This window comes from Abramis brama (genome assembly GCF_963993115.1).
Source record: "Abramis brama genome assembly, chromosome: 11".
Taxonomy (NCBI): Eukaryota; Metazoa; Chordata; class Actinopteri; order Cypriniformes; family Leuciscidae; genus Abramis; species Abramis brama.
This window is the reverse complement of record NC_139973.1, coordinates 34,973,561-34,996,403: the sequence shown is the minus strand read 5'-3', so window position 1 is coordinate 34,996,403 and position 22,843 is coordinate 34,973,561. Positions and strand designations below refer to the sequence as shown.

The following is a 22,843-nucleotide window of genomic DNA, read 5'->3' as shown; positions in this document are numbered from 1 at the left end:
ACACCACGTGCATGAGCTAATTAAAATTTATTAATTTCTCAACCAGATCACATCACAGAATTATTTAATATTTACACTCCGAAACAAACAAGTACAAACTGAAAAATGGCTACGTCACATTGACGCATTGAAAAACACTGCAGAAAACTTTTTATTGTAATAAAACGAGTGGTTTCCATTATATTAAAAAATAATAATAAACGTTGTCAGATAGCTATATAGCCAATGGTTATCATTATTGTAACGAAATATAACAATTTTAAACACAAAAAGTTATTCAGTAACACATATATTCAAAATTCAAAAAGTTATAGTTGTTAATAGTCTAATAAAGCAATACTGTATATACAAATGACAACAAAAAATACACAATCTGTAATTAGCAAAAACAAAATGAATAGATTTGAAACACTTTTGGCTGTAATGACGTGGCATCATTTACTGGTTGAGCCATGAGTTGAGCCATGGAATCAGTGCAATTATGGCAGGTCTCTCTATTTCCCTCCCTACAAAATTCTTTCAATCAATCAATCTTTTCGTCTCTGTCCTAGTCCACTGTTTTCAGCCCCTCATTGGACTTCTTGAGGATGGAAAGCAGACTCTCTGGCATGAAATATGGTCTATCCACTGTGCCATCATTGCGTTCAAGATCCTCCACTGTTGGAACAATTTAGGTTGAGACAAACAATAGCATGATCTTAACATGAAACATTTGCCAAATAGTATAAACGCTAACAATAGAAGCATCACCTTGAGAGCAAAGAAAGGCTTGAGATCTCAACAAAGAGAGTTCAGTTTATTAAAGCACTGGGAGATCACATTAACAACATGCAAAGATTGAGAAAAGTGAAGCACAGAGGTAGAAAAAGAGGCAATAGAGCGGCAAACAGCGACAAATATCAGGCATTGAAAAGGTTGCAATCTGTCGATACAATAACCAGAGCAGACCAAAATATAGGGCAATACACTTTTTTTTCCTTTGATTGTTTTGTTTTTAAGTTCACTTAGTTTCGGTGCTTTTTTCATGTTCTGTTACACTGCACCATGAAATGACCACATTAGGCATATCATTTTCACATTTTTCAGATACATTTCCACAAATTCTTACAAAATGACGTTTTGGTCTTGGCTGGTATGACTGTAAACAGACGGGGTTTTTTTTTTTGTAGTTGTTGCTGTAAACATAGCGATACTGCAAAATCTTTTTGCATTCTTCAAAATGATTAAGACATTGATAAGTAACAATAATTAGGCACAAGTCGAGCACCTACATTACACTTTTACATGTCCTTACATTAAAATGTTCTACATAAATCACAAACACAGTCACATTCTACAAGTGCTATGTAGGCATATCTAATGGGGTTTAGGTCCACGTAAACAATTGTCATCCGTTCAATCAGCTCATAGTTTGAGTAAAAGACTGTTTCTGTCCTATATGTGTCATGCCGTCCATTATGACCAGAGATTATTAATTAAGAGACAGTTCTCAAAATCGATTGAGTAAACATTATGACTCGAATGAAGGAGGTACTTTCCTTTGTATACTAATGGCTTGCTAAAGCCACCAAAGTGCACTAGTTCCCAAATTAGTAGGCTTCTCTGAAACTCCACCTTCAATGAGCCTCCTTGCACAACTACTCCTGAGGGGTGAGCGGGGTCTCGCTCTCTTGAGGTCCGTTTTCTTGAGGCTTCGGTTCCTCCGGTTCTTGTTCTTGTAGGTTCTCGGCCTGTGGTGGTTCTGCTTGAGGTTGGGCCGCCTGCTCCTCCTTGTCGTCACCGTCCACCTCTTGGGGTCCATTTTGCTGTGGGGTCACTTGTGGAGGTTCAGGCTCTTGTGGTGTAACCTGCTCTTCGGGTTTCTCCTCGGCGGCTACGGGTGCCTCGGGAGGATGTGTTTCTTGGGGAGGCTCTTCAATGTGCGTCTCTTGAGTTAGTGGCGTCTCTTCTTCTTGCTCCTGCTTAAGAAGTACCTGCTCTTTGAGCTGCACCTCTCCATTCTCCTGCAACGGGACTTCCTCTTCGGCTTGCACATGTATGACTGGTATCTCGGCATGGTCTGTCTCCTCTGCGCTTTTTTCTATAGACAAAATCTGGTGCAGCTCAGGGGACATGAAAAACGGCTTGTCCGAAGAACCGTCATTTCGCTCCAGGTCTTCGCCTTGAGTTTGTGTTTGTATGTGATGGTGATATTTTTTAAATGTTAGTGTTTTGAGAGTGCACATAGCAGAAAGGAGCAGAAGGACACATGATTGGACAAAATCATGTGGAAGAGAGAAAAACAGAGAGAAAGACAGGAAATGGTTAGACATAAAGCAAGCCAAAAGCCCCTGTAAGCATTTGTGATATGCAGATATGTCAACAGTGGGTTCCGGAAGTAAAAGTCCCAGTCATTTTCTCCATACAGAAAGATAAACCGTGAGCTCTGAGGTTGTAAAGCAAGGATATGTGCTTCTGTAGAAGCCATAAATGTGATTTCAATTTTAAAAAAATATGTTTAATAGCCAATTTCATGAATAAGAATTACAAAAATGCTAAGCAGTGATTGCCCACTCCTATAAAGCATTGTGGATGACAACATTGGGTCTCTCTACACTCTCAAAAAACGGTATACTGTACTTTCTGAATCACTTGCAACTTTTTATTCCCTATTTTGGTGTATATCCGAGTGAGAAAGCTTCTCGAACAAGAAAAAAAACGGCAGGACTTGATTTTGTCCATCGAGAATGGATTGGATGGTTGTTGTTTGCTACTGGTTGTCCCACCCTCACACCAGTAAAAACATCATCAGAGAAGAGAAGAGATGTCGTTACAAGAGGGAGGGGGAGTTGTTTTGATTAAAGTTCACGAGGGCACGTGAAATAAAAGAAATTCTAAAAATTATATAAATCTGTTAAAGTGATTATAGAGAAAATGAATGGGATTCTGGTGGGTGGTCACTGTTGCTCTCAATTGCACTGTAGGAAAGAACAACAGTTAAAAGAAAGGAAAGAGAGCAGTTTGAGTGCTGCTAATGCATTTACCGGTAGTTGTTGATAACAATGAAAGTTCAACATCTGTGAAACTCATTTCTCAACACCCAATTACAACACAACAGCTGCTATTTATCAGAACCGAATGCAGCCAAAACATTGACAACTTGTTAGATTTGTTCATTACGTATTATCTCGTGAAATAAATAACACTTCACACTTACAGAAACACAGGAAGAGTGTGTCCACACACATGGCATAAACGCTAAAAAAGCCATGAGCGATCAGATACGAGCCAAACACCACAGTCTGTAAATGAAGGGAGATGTGATTAAAACGCAGTCTGGAAATATTCAATTTTGGACAATCTGGTATTGCTTTCAACTCAAGATCACTTACCAGTATAGGCACCCAGTAATAATTAAGGGATGGAGCAACGTCCTGCGCTACCTTAAACTTGCCCGTGAAAAAGAAGAAGGAACAAATTCCTGAGAAGAGGAGAAACAGCATTCTGTGTTACACTGGTGAATTGGAAAATGAGAAGTCAGTTCCAAACCAAATAACCTCTGAATTCACGTGACATCTGTGTCAGTCTGTGAGCAAATCACTCACCCACAATTCCAACGATAAGAAGTTTGCCCAAAAATAAGAGGAAGTCTGTCACTTTGTCAAGAACTACCACACTAAAAAACAAGTCAAGTAAAGAGATTCAACTCTGGACTGTTTCATCTGTTTATTCACACAAAACCTCGACTAAAAGATTTAGATTTAAATAACACTCACCGGACAATGTTCCTCATCAGAAGGAAGAATGCATCCTTGGCAGATGTACAGAAATTTTTACCATATATTGCCACCTGAAAAGACAATATGCCTCAATATAACTTTGGTTTCAGCAATTCTTGTGTTTGAGCAATTTAACACTAAACGTGCACTACTGATGCTCCCTAGCCAGAAACAATGCACAAAAGAGAGAAAGTGTACCATGATATAGGCATTTCTGTTCAGGAACTTGATGAATTTCTCCAGACACCAAAAGCAGCACTTTAGGCAACTGAGCAGGAATTTTGCACACTTATTCTGGGCACCTGAAGGAAGTAAATCACACAGTCAAGACTCAAATACAATGGGTAAAGTATTCCATAGTACTCCATAGTCACTTCCCACGCTTATTTATTTGATACAGATGTATTGCAGACTTTTTATTGCCTGTCAGTCAGCATATTATATTTGCCAAAAGACATTTCAACAAAGAAGCAGGGCACATCTGAGCTGATCTGATATGTGATTCATGTTTCTTTGTTTTTGATATTTTTTCTAATGGATTTTGCTTGTAGCATTTTAAAGAAATAGTTCACCCAAAAATGAAAATGTGTCAGCCTTTATTTGCTCTCATGTCCAAACTGACTTTACATAAAACACAAAATTAGATTTTCCATGTTGCTCTTTTTCAAACAACAAAACCATAAATTGACCAGTGGTTGGCAAGTGTAATGTGTGTGCTCTGTTTTGGTTTAGTTTCATTGTGTTTTGCCCTGTCATTGTAAGTTGACCTAGTTTCCTAGCGTGTGCCAGTTTGTGCCATTGCTTGTATGCCTGCTACAGACTGTGCGATTTGGGCAATCCTATAAGATCATTACAAATCACACTGTACGACATTGATCTAATCAACTTGGGTATGACATGTATGTAGACAGTACGATGATGACACCTATTGAATCGTAGGCTACGACGCAAGTTAGTATAGAAGAATAAAACGTCATCAGCATTTGCTAGTGGTAAACAAACTGAGCAAGATGAATGGCACTTTGGCAATTGTGGTATTTATGTGCACTGAAAGAAAATATGGATGAATCGCATGGCAAGGGAAATGAGGCCATGTTGCGTTTATCAATATGCCATTTCATGTTGCATTTTTATTGCATTTTACAAGTCAGTGGTTGTAGGTTGTAGCAGCAAAAATGCTTTCATTCTGTAATCTTTAAAACATCTCCTTTTTGAACAAAGGAAAAAGTAATATTGGTTGCGATCAACATGAGGGCAAGTAAAAGATGACAATGTAAATTTGAAATATTTAAATTGTTGGGGGGCGGGGCAGTATTGCTCATAATGCAAACATTGTGATAAAAGTGAAGGGATCTGAATAGTTTCTGAAGGCACATCCTCTGAAGCAGAATAATGAAAACACTGTACAGAAAACATATAGAAAACACTGAAGCAGTGATACCTTTCAACTTCTGATCCATATACTCCAATATGACCCTGATGACCTGAACGATGGCAAGAATGAGGGAACCAAATGCCAGAGAACCAGTGTGATACCTGGAGAATGAGAATGAGCATACAAAAATTCTATGTATTACATGAAAAAAGTCACTGTATTAAAAATTCAAAGAAGGATTTTTGCTAAATTTGTGAAAATCAATTGAAAACTATTCCTCAAGCCACACACCTGAGGGCCCGTCCCAAAGAGTTGAAGACAGGGAAAGCTGGTATGTCGTCAGGCTTTTTGAATGCCCAGTAATAGGAGGCAAAGGCCCCAGCCAGTGTGACCTGGCCCAATGCTGTCACGAAGTTGACACACCAGAAGAAAAGGAATAAATTATAGAACTGGAATAGAATCAGGTACTTGTGGTATACCGTCTCTCCTCCATAAAACGCAAACAGACACTCAGCATCAGGACATTCGGTGGTGATATTTGAGATGTTAAAAATCTGTGGAGAAATCAAATCAGTGCAACTTATTAAATGTTTGCATTTTATCAAGTTTTGCTCTGCAAAATATGCTAAAACAAATAAGACATACACAGTAAAAACAGTAATATTGTGAAATATTATTACAATTGAAAAGAGCTGTTTTCCATTTAAAAATGTAATTTATTCCTGTGATGCAAAGCTGAATTTTCAGCATCATTACTCCAGCCTTCAGTGTCACATGATCCTTCAGAAATCATTCTAATATGCTGATTTGGTGCTCAAGAAACATTTCTTATTATTATCAATGCTGAAAACGATTGTGATCTGTGCTGTTTAACATTTGTTGTGGAAACCACAATAATTTTTTTCTTTGATGAATGGAAAGTATTTTAAATATTTTGTATCATTATAAATGTCTTTACAGACACTTTGGATCAATTTAATTCATACTTATTCAATAAAACTATTAATTTATTTCAAGCTAAAAAAAATCATAATTTATATCAGTGACAAAGAGGTATTGATTGACATCAATGCAACACAATGCAATAAAATTGTCAATAAATAGCCAACATGACTGCTTTTATGTAAAGAACGGGCAAAATAAAAATAATAATGCACTAACCCCAGGGTCGCAGGTGTCTCTGGAATAAGGACATTCGGTTGTATTGAAAACCTTGTATATTGGCTCATTGGAAGTGGACAAAAACCTAAATAACAGTTAAGGAGAAACTACTTCTTTCTAAAATTCACTCTTTCTAAAAAGTGTTTGGGGTAATGATGATGTTTAAAAAACATTGCACATTTTACATTAGTAATGCCTTTGTCTATTTGTAATTAATGTGTCATTGCATTATTTTCTTTAGGATACACGGCGGTGATGGCCCAGTATGCGATGACCAAAGTCAGTAGGGCAAATGTCAGCAGCGGGTAGAACAACGATGACATCACATGACCGATGGCCCTGAAAAATAGATGAGATTATTAGAACTTCCTGTCTAACACTCCCAGTTAACCTAATTATTATTTCATGACTTTAAGCCTCAGCTAATCCATCATACTGCAAATAACGCTGCTGTTTAACTACTAATGCTATTAAAGTACCCAAAGAAAGCAATAATATGGAATATGAGACCAAACAACGCCAGCAACACATAGTTTGCTCTTCAGTAAGAAGGTGGACTGACTTGCTGGCCTCTTTGATGAGAGCAATAGCAATGAGGATCCTCTTCCTGAGGAAGATGAGGAGGAGGATGATGACCACTTCCACAATACACAGGATAATTACTGTGTGGTGACAAAGAAGGACAGGACACAGTAGAATGTAATGAAAATTAAATGTGACAAAGAAACCAGGAACATGTTTATCATTTAAGTGCCACAATCGCAGCAGTTTAATGTTACTTATTTTATTGATTTAATGAACATGTAAATATACAGTGTGTTTACTTCTATTCAAAACTTTGGGGTCAGTAAGATTTTTTTATAAGATAATTTTAGCAAGGATGCATGAAAATGATCAAAAGTGACAGTAAAGCCATTTATGTTACAAAAGACTTCTATTCCAAATAAACTTTATATTCATCAAAGAATCCTGGAAAATATGTGTATAATCCACAAAAATATTAAGCAGAACAACTGTTTTCAAAATTGATTAAAAAATCATTTTCTTGAGCATCAAATAAGCATATTAGAATGATTTCTGAAGGATCATGTGACACTAAAGACTGGAGTAATGATTCTGAAAATGCATCAAAGGAATAAATTACATTTTAAAATATATACAAAAACAGGTATTTTAAATTGTAATAATATTTCATAATATTTTACTGCATTTTTTTTCCAAAAACATTAAAATCCTACCAACCCCAAACTTTTTAATGGTAGTGTATTGATTTTTGCTTTGCACATTACTGACATAATGATGTAAAAACTCACTGAAGGCAAGCCAGGTCTGCCGAATCTGCAAGTACACAGAGAAGTCCGTCTGTAGACCCAGATCCTTGATAGTGACATCAGAACCAGCCTCTCCTTTCAGACTGGCGTACTGCATGTAACAATGGAAAACACCTGCGGAGAGCCAGGAGAGGAAAACAAGCATAAATACAATGAATGCAATATTTTTTATGTAATTCAGTAAAATATGACTTTGCTACAATAATGAAAATCATCAAAGATGATAATGAGATTTGCAAAAAAAAATAATTTCCAGGCGCATTACGATAGTAGGAATTTAGGGGGAAATTGTGCTTAATGTCACACAGCAAGAAAATCTTAATGATCCTAAAACAGGCTTCAACTTCTTTATGCAAAATATATATTTGTATTTATTTTCTATTGATTTTGTGTTAAAGTTAAACACAGCTAAAGTATTTGGTAACTATAGGATAAACATGCACGGGGCACGTAATGTTATTTGAGAGCTCTAGACAAGACAACACAACACCCCTTACCGTATCCAATAACAATGATGACCATGATGATCATAACCCAGATCATGATTCCAGCCAGACAACGCAAGAGGAGAATAAAGATCAGACTGACCAGCATGGCGATCACCAAGCCACTGAAAAGGACCGCATAAAGATTTAATCAATGCATCTAGAAATCACTGGGGCTCACCAACACTAAATCTGACAGCCATAACCGAACACTGGCTGTTTTTTAGGCTGATGCAGATAGGAAATAAAATGAACATAGAATATAATGCGCTTACAGAAGGATCCAGTGCCAGGACTGAGTATAGTCCTCAAAGATCCTCATGGCTACTGCCCGGGCCTCAACCACTACATTAGATTTCCTGCAAAAAATAAACATATGTATGGTAATAATAATCAAAATGATTTAATGTTCAATATGATTCACATTATAATATTTAAATATTATTAAAATATTTGAAATAATATGAACCTACACAATAATATATTATAATTGACAAATGCATAATAACACAAACAAATGCATAATATCACTAACTTTGAGGCTTCAAGGAGATCTGTTGCATTTATATTTTGTCCTTTATCATCCTCGTACATAGTTTTGTTGCCAACCACAACTATACCACCTTTCAAGGTCTCTAGAGCGGGCAAGCATCTCCGTGTGACTGAAACACAGGGTGACAGTCATAATTGTAAAGCAATTTACTGATAATGCGAAGATCAGTTGTTAAGTGTAAACAACATAACTTCAGAGTAGCTTAACTACTTTATGTGATTTAACAAGCATGTTTTGAAAGGTTTTGAAAAGGCTTACAATTCTTGCTAGGTGTGAGTATTGAAGGGCACAAGCCACTCTTCAGGATTTCAGGAGCTTTCTATAAAAGAGAAGGACATTTTTACTACACTTAAAAATAAAAGGTCCAAAAGGATGTTTTTGCAGTGATGTCATAGAAGCACCATTTTGGGTTCCCTAAAGAACTTGGGGTTACAGGACTAAAACAACTTATTATCCATTCATAATTTAAAAAAAAAGAAAAATCTGGTTAAAATGTGAGTATCAAATATGATACATCAGGATTTTGAGGTACGTTTATTTGTACATATTTCAATAATCACTGTTCTGCCTTGCATTTTATGTATTGCCCCCACAATAAAAAATCTGAGCTTTGATGATAAAACTAAGCATTAAAATACCATCTTACTAAGGCATATAATTGGGAAATATAGAGTGACAACGGGTATTTTTATACAGTATATGCATTTTATGTACGTAGTCTGCTCTACTGGTATAAAGAACTGATTTACATTACAAGATATTAAGAATTTGATCTTACGTTTTGGCCATGTAAATATCAGCGACTGCTTCAAATTGTATATTTTTGCTCAGTTTGGGCCTCTGAATAAAATCGTTTTTTGTTTAAGCTCTATATTCTCACTATATCATACTATATGAGTCATAAAAGCCTGATGTAGCAAATGTGATACGCATAAACATATATGCACTTTTTTCTTTTAGATATTTAAAAATATTTTGTCAACAGGTTCAATAAACTGTTGCACTAATTTTTTTTATAATTTCATGTATTTACCTTAACCAGTGTATACATTTTAGGGTTGCTAACCTAAACCCTAAACCACTGTACTAAAATTGGGGGCAGTATGAACAAAATGTTATCTATCATAATTGTATTTTTCATGATATATTATTTCTTGCTGGGAATTCAAGACAAAAAAAAAAAGTCCTTTCCATACAGAACTTACCTTGTTCATGTCTACTCCATCCTTGCAGAATTGCTTGTAGTATTCCTTATCATTGGTATTTTTCAAAGCCTTCACTAAAGTCATGAATTTATCTGGACATCTCTCCACACAGATCTGTCAAATGAACAAAAACAATGTAATATGTGACAAACACTATTGATACAGATGGTACTGCAAAAAGAGGTTTATTGAAACAGTGACAAACCTGAGTGGTAGGACATTGAAACTCCAGCAGGACAAGAGGACTGGCACACTTCAGGATGTTGAAGTAGAACAGCAGGGGCTTTTTCCTGATTATTCAGACAGGTTAAGATAAGAATAAAATAAATGTGCATTTCTGAGATAAAAATCACACCACTACTATAATGATAAGGGCACAGAGAAACACTGTCGTTGGAATCACTTACACAACAAGTTTTTTTTCCAGTTGAGGAACCATAAAACACATTGACAGCAAATCACAATCCATCATGCTTTAAGAGCTCGAGCATTTAAAGGGACAGATGACAAAACTGCAGTGCACGCTTAGAATAAACAGAACTATAGTCCGCTGGTGTGGACGCTATTATAGTTATCTTTATGGCTTTAAAAGCCTCAGAATTGCATTAAAAGTCTTTTGTGGAGGCCAACACAACATGAAACATGTCTAGGTACGTTTTCAAAGAGACAGCTTTACTCACTCAAGTGGGGTGCCGACCTGCCCACAAAACTGGCCCTTACTGTCTGTGGGGTAAATCACCTTCCGAGGGTCACCTTGAGACCATGCTATAACAAAACACAGCACTGTCAGTGTGGTAAGACAAATAAATTGTACTCAGAAATGGACAAGGTTTAATACTTTCCGCCCATCTACACATAGTGACATTGTAAATAGAAATGTGAAAATGAATAAGCTGAATCTTACCCAGAATGCCAACTGCAAAGTAGCCCAGCAAGGCCAAGATGAACAGTATGCAACAGATAATGTCTGTGCAGCCCCTGTTCACCAAGAAAAGTAAACACATTCACTGTTACAGCACTAATCTTGCCAGGAAGGTTATTAGATTACATAAATCCCATAAAAATAAATACAAAAATACAAATAAACAAATGGTTTCTAAACATTAGATTAAATTTGGCTTATAAAGGTTGTCTCACCTGTTATAAATCGGGCCTTTAAATGTGGGGTCAAATTTCCTTGCCTCACCTGTGAAGACATTGAAATTGTGTATTTATCCCAAAAGAAATTTCATTTGTGGGCATGTCCATGGATGTATATATATATATATATATATATATATATATATATATATATATATACTATTAAGTAGTTGCTTATTAGCATGCATATTACTAGGATATTGGCTGTTTATTAGTACTTATAGAGCACATATTAATGCCTTATTCTGAATGATCATATTCTACATCCCTTAATCCTACCCAATCCCTAAATTTAACAACTACCTTTTCTAACTATTGATAAGCAGAAATTAGGAGTTTATTGAGGTAAAAGTCGTAGTTAATAGTTAGTTAATAGTGAGAATTGGACCCTAAACTAAAGTGTGACCAAAAACTCGAAACTCTTATTGGAGTCCTGAAGAAAGAAAAGAAACTCATACAGGTTTGGAACAACATAAGGGTGTAAATGATGAGAAAAAAAATATTTGGGGGTAAACTATCCATTTAAGTAGACAATACATGTGTTACTGCATATGAGTTCTCTGTAGTGATATTGTAAAGCAGTCCTGCCCACAGATAATAGCCCAAATATATTGGTAACCAACCACCTTATTTTTAACAGAAGTCTCAGAAGTCTCGCACATTCACAGAAAATAGCTTACTTTGCCGTTGCAAAATAAGGTTGATAAAAAGTATTGTAATCTCTACCAACACATTTCTTCCGTCCTAGTAGTGTATATCATCTTACCAGTACCACCCAGGCCTAGTGTGTCCATGTATTTTCTCTCTCTGCCTCCCTTTACTTAAAATGGTTAGTTAGTTCACCCAAAAATTTTAATTCTGTCATTAATTACTCACACTCATGTCGTTCCAAACCCGTAAGACCCCCGTACACAAATAAAGATATTTTTGATGAAATCTGAGAGCTTTCTGTCCCTCCATTGACAGCAACATCATTGCAACTTTCAAGGCCCAGAAAGGTAGTAAAAACATTGTAAAATAGTCCATGTAACGACAGTGGTTCAACCTTAATATTATGAAGCGACGATTAGAAAACTTTTTGTGTGCAAAAACCCCTCAAAATAACAACATTAATCAACAATCTCTTCTCTTCCACGTCATTCTCCTACGCTGTTGACGTAGTGTAAAAAGTGTAGCGCTTCTGGGTTCTACATCAGAACGTAGGCTCACTATTGGCCGACGCTGGTCATGTGTGTGATGACCCAGGAGCTAGCCAATAATGTACCGACACCACTGCCCCTAACACCATTTTTCGCCCATAACACGTCTGCCCCTAACACCATTTGTAAAGTCCTCCCTGTTAGCAGAGCCGATCAGCCCTATACGCACACTACGCAAGTTGTGTAGGGCCCCGCAAATTACTCAAGGCCCCGCCTCCCTCTCGTGTCAAAGCGCTTCAATCAAAGTTTGCAATATCGATGAGAAAATTAAGCGGAACTATCCATCTGGTCACGAAAAGAGAGAAAAAAAAACACCACGAGAGTGAATTGCCTTAGACTTGAGGTAGACTGTTCTCTCCTCTCCAAGTTTGATGTCAGCAAAGAACAGTAAAGTTAAGTTGATGTGCATCTATCTCTAGTCTGTCTGTCTTGCAAACCCAGCTGGGCAGTGCATATTTTGGTCTTTCTGTGTCTTGCTTACAACACCAACCACTTCCAGGGCTGTGTTCTGTGACTTTGTGCCTGACAAAAAAAAAAAAAGAGAGAGTGAAATACAACTATTTATTATGTTTGATCAACGACAACGACATTTATAATCTGCAGCTCGGAAAAGATAACCGCGTCGCGCGTTAACATGTGTTAATATGCGAGTGCATGAAATGAAACATCTGTGGGGGACCAGTACAACATAGGCATGATGGCACTTCTCATTATAGACGCACATACTTTTAAAACAAGACAATGGTTATCTAGTCTCCAAGTCAGTTTAGTTACAACTCTGCAATAAAGCAAGATGGAAAGCAATGTATTGACTTTGACTATTGATTTATAGGCTATATTGCATTTAAAATGTTGATTGGCTGGACATACTGGTCATTATGGATGCACATCCCTCAGTAAATAATAACCATCAAGTATAGAGTATTGCTTTTATCATCTAAAACACAGTGACATGCTATGACAAGCCATTTTAGCTTTTATTCATTCACAGGATGCATTTTTGATATCAATAATTAAATGTGTACTATTTAAAATGTGGATTCTTGATATTAAGAATGTACTTTTTCTAGAAACCATGTCTATTTCTGATATCAGGAATTACATTTTCATTGTGACTGTGTGGCAACGGCAAATGGTTTACATGGCTAATTTAACAGAATTTTGCTTAGGGCCCCAGGGAGGTCAGGATCGGCTCTGCCTGTTAGTGAGTGACAAATTCTAATGGATCACTTCCACTGATCAATGAAAGGTTAACTCAGTTCAAAAAATATTCTTTCCTATTGTCTAAGGTGAAACACTGCGGATACGGCTGGTTCTGTTCAGTAACTACTGTATAATAAACTGGGTAAAAGTGTATGTTTCTTTAACCTGCAACTGGTATGTTTCAAAGTATTTACATCTGTCACATCACTCTGACATGTCCTTCATCCGACATGAGACGAGCATTAGCCAGAATGCTGAATTATCAGGCATATTTAGATGATGCTGTGGAGTATTGGTTTAATCGGTCTGAATATTTGGCATGTATTTGTGATGTCTTCAGTCATGTGTGCAATTCCTCACTTTCACTAAACTCAGCCAAGTGTGAATTGGCAAACCTACAGAGTCTATTTAGGGAAGCAAGTTGGTCGGACGGAAGTGCATCCTGTAGTAGCTAAAGTAATTATTTATTTATATTTTTCCTTTTTTTGGGATTTCTTTAAGGACTTTAATTATTTGCTTATATGTGGTCCCAGAAGTATTTGATTTAAATGTCCCTAAAATGTTTGAATACTTAAAAATGTATTAATGTTGCTGTATTGAACAGATCAACAAGGGACAAACAAATAAAAGCACAAAAAATATTGCTGGTGCTTTTTAAATGATTCTAGACATGCCTAAACACCTTTGTCTCTTAAACAGTATATAACAGTATAGCAAATATCTTTTTGTGAAAGTTTTTGATTGAAAGGAATTTTTGTTACATAATGCAGAGACATTTGTACATTTAGTGCATAAATGTATGTGTTCAAGCACACTACCATTTAAAATAAGTTTTTAAAGAATTTTCAGCATCATTACTCCAGTCTTCAGTGTCACATGATCCTTTAGAAATCATTCTATTACGATTTGCTGCTCAAGAATTTTTTTTATGTCGAAGTTAATGCTACATGCTCTGACGTGTAGCGCAATTGCGATTCGAGCAACACAAGTTTGAATCATGACTTGTGTGGTAATTTCCTGATCTCATCCCCTTCTCTTTCCCACTTCGCTTCCTGTCTGCTCTCCACTGGGCTTGAACTATGAAAAATAAAAAAACTCAAAAAAACAAAACAATGACATTTCTTATTTTTTATCATTGATGAAACCAGGTGTGCTGCTAATATTTTTGTGGAAACCATGATGCTTTTTTTCAGGATTCTTTGATATATATAAAAAGTTCAAAAGAACAACATTTATTTGACTTTTATTTATTTGACATTTATTATAATTTTGTAACATTATAAATAAGTCGTTACTGTAACTTTTGACCAATTTAAAGATTCCCTGCTAAATAAAAGTATTAATTTCTTTCAACAACAATAGCAACAAAGAAAATCTTACTTTTGAACAGTATTTTTTGTGGCCACACAGTACATTCTTGTGTATGTTTGAGTTTCCTTAGTTTCAAGGGATATCCTTAGTATTAACTTTTTGTTAATAACTGATGATTTTATGTCATTGGTCATTTGGCTGGGTACATTTTTACCGCCGCCCTTAACCCCCATGAGGCTACATACACTAGCAACCAATGTGGGCCTTGGCTCGTAATAAGTGTTTGTTTTATGTGTGTGTGTGTGTGTGTGTGTGTGTGTGTGTGCACTATTGACAGTTTATTTTATTGAGGTGCCACCCATTTAGAACAATCATCAGTGACCCAGACGCACTTAGCTATCCACAAACAGCTCCCTAATGACCCAAGCTTTCCGAACAGCAACAATCACACTGACCCACATCTCTCAATGAAGCTCTTCTCATGCTGCGAATCTGCCACATACTGCTTTAAGAAACTTATTTGTGTATTATTCACACTATTCAAAGATAAAGGTGCAGAATTTAATAATGACAGCAAGTGGTTGAATGTGTGCAGCAGTCCAAATTCTAAATATTGGAGTACTCGCCCCCTTCTCCTCACGTGGGCTGCCATATTGAGGACACGCAACAACAAAAGGAACTGTCAATGGAATGCGACGAGTGTTACACTGTAAGTTGATCAGATATTGTACACGTTTTCTCTGGTCATTAAACTTTTTAGATGGATGCCAGCGAGGCTTTTTAATTCGGGTAGAGTTAAGATGTCTTTGATGACCCAGTTCGTTTGCTGGCTTCCATGGCTGCAATTTGCGGTGTTTTAAATCAATATAGTGTAATATAGGGTAAAATGGCAGTGGGTAGAATCACACAGACCAAAACAAAAACAGACATTCTGAATGCACATTTCAAAGTAGAACTGGCTATTTCAGAGAAACAAGTATATGAACTTAGCATGTTCCCTAAATCTCTGTAAACATACTGTGTTTTTTATGCTTTAGTACAGTCAAAAAAAATGACACACAGCACCTTTAAGCAGTTCTCTTAAACCAAATGAACCTCTAGTAATATAGAGACTGATAGATATTTTTTTGGTGATTCAGAGACATAAATTCACAAGAGGGCTGTATGTGAAGCATTTTAAGCACATCTTCTCAATGCTCTGAAAATGCGTTACTGAAAGAAAATTTTAAAAGCCAAACCTTGTTTTCCATAATGTGAACCCTTTCCCATCAGATTGCCTTTTCAGTATTTTTAGTTTTAACGTTTGTTATCGTCAGACAGTATGCACACCACTTCCTACTCTTGAAACAGGAAACTAGTTTTGCATCCTCAGTAATACGTCTTGACTGTTTAACTCACAATACGCACTTCCTTGACCGTAAATGTGTAGCATGTTTAAAAAAAAAAAAGTTAAAAACAAAATTTGTAGAACTTGGATTCAGTTTGAAAGAATTGAAGAATATTGTTCTTCTTGAATATTTAAGAAGAATAATAAAAACAACACCATTTTACTTAAAAAACATTTCACTAAAACAATTTTCTCTCTAACTGTAGTATGACTACAGAGAAGTTGAGAAAGTTAGAGAAAATTGTGTAAGTAAAACGTTTTTTAATTTTTTTTTTTTTTAAAGTAAAATGGTAAAATGGTGTTGTTTTTACTGTTCTTCTTAAATATGAATGCTTTTCCTTCAATTCTTTCAAACTGAACCCATGTTTTACAAATCAAGGTTATTTCTGGGCGACTGTGATGTACAGAAGATTTATGGTGGCACAATTGTTTGCTTATTTCAATGTCATTTCGACAATTGTTGTTTACATGAATGTGTACATGTGTTCAGTCCAAGAAAATCCAGGTTACCAAGTGGCTGATCAATACAGAAACATCAGGCACAATGCACAACTTTCCACCATATAAACCTTTCCATGCAAGTTAAAAAGGTTAAAGTTAAAAAAGCAAGTTAAAAGCAGTGATCAACAGCCTCAAATTACAAATCAACCGATCAGACTGAGATTTTAAGAGGGAGCTATTTTCATAAAGGCAATCTGTAGTGCGCAGCTGTTGTTTATGTGGAAGGGCATGTTTTTGCGTTTTCAATCTCTCTCTTCCACAGATTGTGCATTCTTTTCCAGCTTGATCTGATCAGACATATGGCCAGAAGGCAACCTACAGCTTGATTCTAATCACACACTTTGGCCCCTGTTTCAAACTGACCTTTTCCACCCTCGAAGTCACGTGATCTCCAAACACAATAAGGGGAACGGATATTTGAGATGCCTCTGTAGTTATAAGGGCATTGCTGCGATGTTCTGAGATTGCTAGGCAACTGGAGAGAAACGCATCATTGTCATTCTTGAACAAACCTTATGAGTTACAGACTTACAGGCATCGTAAGGAAGCACTTCCCATAGTCTTAGTCAGAGACTGACTATAAAGACCTCTGGTGTTCATGTGGTTAAAAGACCATAATGCAAACCAGACAGATGACAACAAGTCATTTGAGTGTGTGAGTCTACATAACTCCTATCCAGACTCCTAAAAAGTCACGTTACAACTTGTTCTCAAAAGCAGAACTTGAAATCTCTTCAACTAAAGTTCAGGATTGAGAAGGCTCCAGAAAGTCTCAGGAAATCTAAAATAAAAAAATAATGGTTCCAACAAGCAGGTTTCACAGCATTGCCACAGAAGAACCTTTCAGTTAATAGTTCTTAAAATAGCCACCGTTTTCTTAGTGTGAAGAACAATGTAATAATCTAAAGAACCTTTTTTACAATGGAAAGGTTCCATGGGTTTTAAAGGTTCTTTGAGGAACCGTAGATGCCAATAAAGAAACTTTTTAGGAAGTCTGAATCTTCAGCTGAATCTAGTTTAGGCATGTTGTACTGTTTCATCACGCTTTCTCTCTTTTAAAAGTGTCTCTTTAAGAAGATGTAATCAAGGAGTATTATTATCCTTAACCATTTTCTTAAAGGGACAATGTGTAGGTTTTTAGGTATTTTATTATCTAAAATCAATATTTTTATTCATAAATATGTCCTCAATGGTATACAAATATCTCTGCTAATTATCTGACTTATCCTCGTAAATTAAGAATTTATTATCTTTATATACATGGGACGGGTAAAACTATAATAGCAGAGAGGGACAAAAAGTACTAAGCCAACGCGTTTCCACAACGCGTTTTCGTTCAGAGCCAGCGTCACGTGACTGAAGCCAGCAGAAGCGGAGGAGCAGAGCAGTGAGAGGCGCTTGTCACTGCACCGGCAAGTTTAAAAGGCTGCACTGCACGGTTATTTATAATGGAGGACCATACATATGCTGAGTCACAGGATAAGGAGTCCTCATCGTCGAAAAAGTCCAAAATAGACCGTAAAAGGAAACGTGACCGGAGATTACAAAAAACAAGGGTTAATGTCGGGATAGCTAATGCAGGAGAAAGCTTTCAAAAGAGATACTGAAGTTGCCTGCTTTCTTCTCGACAGGTAAGTCAATGTTACGGTCTTAACACTAGAAGTGCCAGAATTCCATAACTACTAGAACTGCCGCAAGCGGTCACATAGATTCCAAACTCTATATCTTTAATGATAAATAGGCTACCCAATTGAGAGATTAATGCATTTATTGTATTAGGATATCTTTTAAAAACAAAACAACACCAAACTGTACATTTAAACAAGTTTAATTATACATGTATAAATCCATAGATGTCCTGAACAAAATGACAGAGTAGGCTAGCCTATGTTTTCATGTTTCCACTGTTCGATCGCGCCCACCTACACACACACACACACCATATAGCATTGCAATCTTGACATTGCAGCCTGTTCATTATAGCCATAATAAAATAGTCAACCTAACATATAAAAATTCCACTGCTCTGTTTATATAGTCAGTAGCCTAGTACAATTCGTACCATTTTTGCGCGTGTGAAGAGGATGATTTTTTCCGTCGATATTGGAACGTGAGTAAAGTACAAAGCCTATAATAAAGAATAGTTTACCATCCAAATACATCGCAAAGTTGAAACATTTTGATTCTAATTAGAGAGTTACGTGAGCCTAACGCCGCTTAGGCTACTTTCACTTTCGCTTATAAAGTATTTCATTTTGGCTTGTTTATAGTTACTTTTTCATTCTTGTGCTGTTCTGAATATCATTACATTTAAATGATTTGTTGTTGAATATGTTTTGTGTATTTCTTACCACATTTTATTGTTGTGTATATTGGTATAGCCTATAATAATACCGCGAAATTCAGTGTGGTCAATATGACGGTCTATGGCCGAAATAGGTAAATATGTTCATTTGTTTTTTTGCCTTATGTGTAATTTATATGAAAAACATTTTAAATGAAAATACAGACACTTTTAGGAAAAGTCAGGTACCGGCAGGATTTTATTTATTTTTTCAACAAAGTTACTGCAGATATAAAATTCAAAACGGTCAAAATGACCGCCATGGCACTTCCAGTGTTAATTACAAGCTTTTTTCATTGCTTGGTTGTGAACTTTATTATATAGACAGTAGAACATTTATAGTTAAAAGTTAAACAGGCTCTTTGATGAATAGCAGCTATTGAGTAAAGTAGAGAAGGCCCTAAAAACAAGGTTGTAAGTTTTGTTTGTTCAAAACTGTAACATTCGTTTGTTCGTTGTGTCAAGTTGCAGTTTGTTTGAAATAACAAACCAGTTCACCCGAAGGAAAACTCGATGAAGTGCTATTATAAGACATCCTGACAACACTTTTTTGACATCTAGAACTATGGTGCTTATGGGACAGCAGGGTTTGAGTCTGGCCTTGGTCAAGATCTCTGTCAATCAAAAGGGGATGGAAAAATGTGTTCAGACTGCAACTTTTGGAAAGTAAACGTGACAAAAACGCATAAACAGTTAAGAAAATAGCGAAGTAAAGACTGTTAAAATAGTCCATGCGACTACAGTGGTCACATGGACTATTTTAACGATGTCTTCACTACCTTTCTGGGACTTGAAAGTGGTTGTTATGTTGCGGACTAGGGTCAGAAAGCTCTCACATTTCATCAAAAATATATACATTTGTGTTCCCAAGATGAACGAAGGTCTTGTGGGTTTGGAACGACATGAGGGTGATTAAATAATGACAGAAATTTCATTTCTGGGTGAACTAACCCTTTAAAGTAGGCTATATTTACCCCTAATCACCGAAGTTCAGGCCCTCATCTCTAGTTATTATAGTTAACTAAAACTTAAACCATAAAAAAAAAAATTGTTACTTGAAAAAATATTTTAAAAAAACTAGTTGCCAAAGTAATATTTCTGTACTAAAACTGATATAAAAATTATATAGACATATAGTATATAAAAAAATTAAATGACAAAAACACAAAACTAAATTTTAAATTAATATGGAAAAAATATAAATATAAACTAATTTACTAATTAAACTATAGTATCTGAAATGGGATCAGCCTCCAACCTTTTTATAGTCAATACTACCTGTTGTTTCTATAAAAGAAATAGTCTGGTTTTATAGAAACCACATTTAGTTACCATGGTAAAGGAAAACCATCGATGGTTGTACATGTGGTTACTATGGTCATAGGCCTAAATATCACAGTTAAAGCAAGAATTATGGTTAAAAATAGTATTTGTATTTGTTTTAGAGTAAAATATTTGCTTTTTCTAAATTTGAACAAATTTACATTTAGTTGACACACACACACACACACACACACACACTCGTTTTTACAAACCTCGGTATATTTTCATTATGGCTTATTTTAGAGTGAGCTAAGCCACTGAAAATGTTTCTACAAACATTTAATCGGCAACATTCATGAAATGAATATTTATAATGTGTGTGTGGTAGCAATGCAATGCTAGAGGCAATTCTTACTAGGTCGCATAAAGCAACGATATGATGAACGCAGTAATTATTGACCTGAGAGTAATTGCACAAGCCATGTGTTTCAACACACGCCTATTGTTTTCTTGCTCACATCCGTACAATTGTGTTCTATATCGCACTATTTTAATAAAGTGCTTCATGATTTACCAGTCGACCACCAGTGAGAAAGTCTGCATTAAGCTATAGCCTACTACTAGTATTCTTCATCAAAATGCCTGAGACCCACGCCCCATGTATTAGTCATTGTTTCCGTCAGAGGACCATTCCTACCACATTCTGAAGGAGGAACCCTAAAATATCAAAACATCTTACCATATTTGGACTCTGGATTTTTCTCCTCTGGCTCCATTGCAAATAAATGATGCGGACTTGTGGCAGTCACTTAAATCTGAAAAGGAATTGTATCGCCGTTGCCTAATCTTGTGAGGAATTGTCCATCAGTAATTCCGCTGCTCTACAGAAGAGGTGTGTATGGCAGACGGCAGCACACACATTCTAACAGTACACGCATGACGAGGGTTTCGTTTTTTCCAAGGCGAGTGTGTGAGGGCTGAATCCACCAATGAGAGGAGAGGAAAAAATGACAGACAGTCGTGTTAGCCAATGAAACACAAACGCTCCTTCACCGACGCTTGGCACTTCAAGAAATCACACTTTTAGTTACCTTTAATTGTAAAATACAAAAGAAACAGACAAATTGGTCATATAATACTGAGTAGTCCCACCATTGACAACTTTTAAAAACATTAACTAACTTTAAATCTCTTAAATTCGGAGTCTCTCTAGGATAGCCTAACGCAACATTGTTTCAAAATTCTAACAAAGCCTTGTTTTTTGCGAGAAAAACTGCAAATTCATGCAGTTCGCCGGAAAACCAGGACGGTTCCTAGAAATACTAATTAAATGAACGTTTTAACAATACTTACCAAATCTGATACTCTCTGATTGTCATGAATAATGTAAATAACAGAATCATGTTTCACACCACAGGTGACAAAGTTCTGCAAGCCACCCACACCCTTTACTTTTAACTGCAAGTTAAAATTGTATAGACAAAACTAAAGATGATAAAAATAATCAGTGAGTGTAAAAGGGCAACCATGGCAAAAGAAGCAGGTGACTATATATAAGCTGTATTTGTAATTACATAAGTAATTAATCTGAGATAAATTATGACACTTCTGTCTTTTAGACCTGCTTTACAGCCAGAATCTCCATAGATGAATTTCCATTATCCTGCTATTTTCCTGTTTATCACTGTGAAGCCATAAAAGCGCTATAGAAATAAAAGTGACTTGACTTCACATGATAAGGCTGATGAAAAATATTGTCTATTTTTATTTAACTCGATATGTCCCACTTGTCTTCCTGTTAAATAAATTACATCAACACATTGAACACTGTGCGTTTCAAGGCAGTGGGACTTTAAAAGAATGTCATTCACGATCATTTTACCAACCAAAAATCATAAACATTTGCTAGGGGCCTACAGTTCTAGGCTACAACCCTGAGTTTGTATTATTATACAAATAAAAAGAAAGTTGCCCCAAGGAGGGTAAAAAACAAAAAGAACACAAAAAGAGCTGGAACTGTGAAAGTGGTTTTTTTAACAGGCATTAAAGAGCAATATTTTGTATTAACATGCTTTATTTGTTTATTTTTACTATGGTACTGTGCTTTACTTCTCTATAGCCTGCAATTTATCAATTATTTAATTGTACAATACATAACCCTTGGTTCATAAACACTTAATAAAAAAGTTTCAAAAGTAAGATTATTTTATACAATTTCAGCCTGAACCAATTCACAATTGGATTTTAGGATTTTTTTTTAGGATCAGGATTTTATCTTCCTTTTTGTTACATAAACCTATTTTCATTCTTTGAAGTAAATTAAAACAAAAATGATCTTTCCCTGCAAATATTGTCAAATTACAGTAGGCTAACTTCAAATAATTATGCCTCAGACTCAAATAAGTAGCCTACTGTTTATATATATATATATATATATATATATATATATATATATATATATATATATATATATATATATACACGGCTATCTATAATTATGAAAATATTCATAACGGGAATATTTCCGACGACTCCGGCCTTGTAGTCATTTTATGTTTTGTAACAGAGCAATGCACTTTAAAAATTCCTCTCCGCGCAGACGCCTCTTCTAATCATCCAATCAGAGG

The 22,843-nt window shown here is 35.9% G+C and overlaps 1 protein-coding gene across 4 annotated transcripts; it reads right to left on the bottom strand.

Moving 5' to 3' along the window:
- Positions 1-8: 8 nt before the first annotated feature.
- Positions 9-21,201, bottom strand: slc44a2 (solute carrier family 44 member 2 (CTL2 blood group)). 4 transcript variants are annotated; one of them, XM_084128662.1, is made up of 22 exons: positions 20,956-21,180; positions 11,006-11,054; positions 10,773-10,846; positions 10,549-10,633; positions 10,074-10,158; positions 9,869-9,982; positions 8,922-8,982; positions 8,646-8,772; positions 8,386-8,469; positions 8,123-8,235; positions 7,608-7,739; positions 6,857-6,956; positions 6,541-6,633; positions 6,295-6,379; positions 5,425-5,687; positions 5,200-5,294; positions 3,957-4,060; positions 3,756-3,829; positions 3,585-3,655; positions 3,372-3,460; positions 3,197-3,281; positions 9-657 (listed from the first exon to the last, which is right to left on the bottom strand). In XM_084128662.1, the coding sequence occupies exons 1-22, from the start codon at positions 20,990-20,992 to the stop codon at positions 548-550; spliced, it is 2,130 nt and encodes a 709-aa protein (XP_083984788.1). In that variant the 5' UTR covers positions 20,993-21,180; the 3' UTR covers positions 9-547. The 4 variants fall into 4 exon arrangements, with proteins under 4 accessions (XP_083984788.1, XP_083984789.1, XP_083984786.1 ...); XM_084128663.1 differs by lacking the exon at positions 20,956-21,180 and adding an exon at positions 15,960-16,098; XM_084128660.1 differs by lacking the exon at positions 9-657 and adding an exon at positions 765-2,161 and having other exon boundaries at positions 20,956-21,201.
- Positions 21,202-22,843: the final 1,642 nt, after the last annotated feature.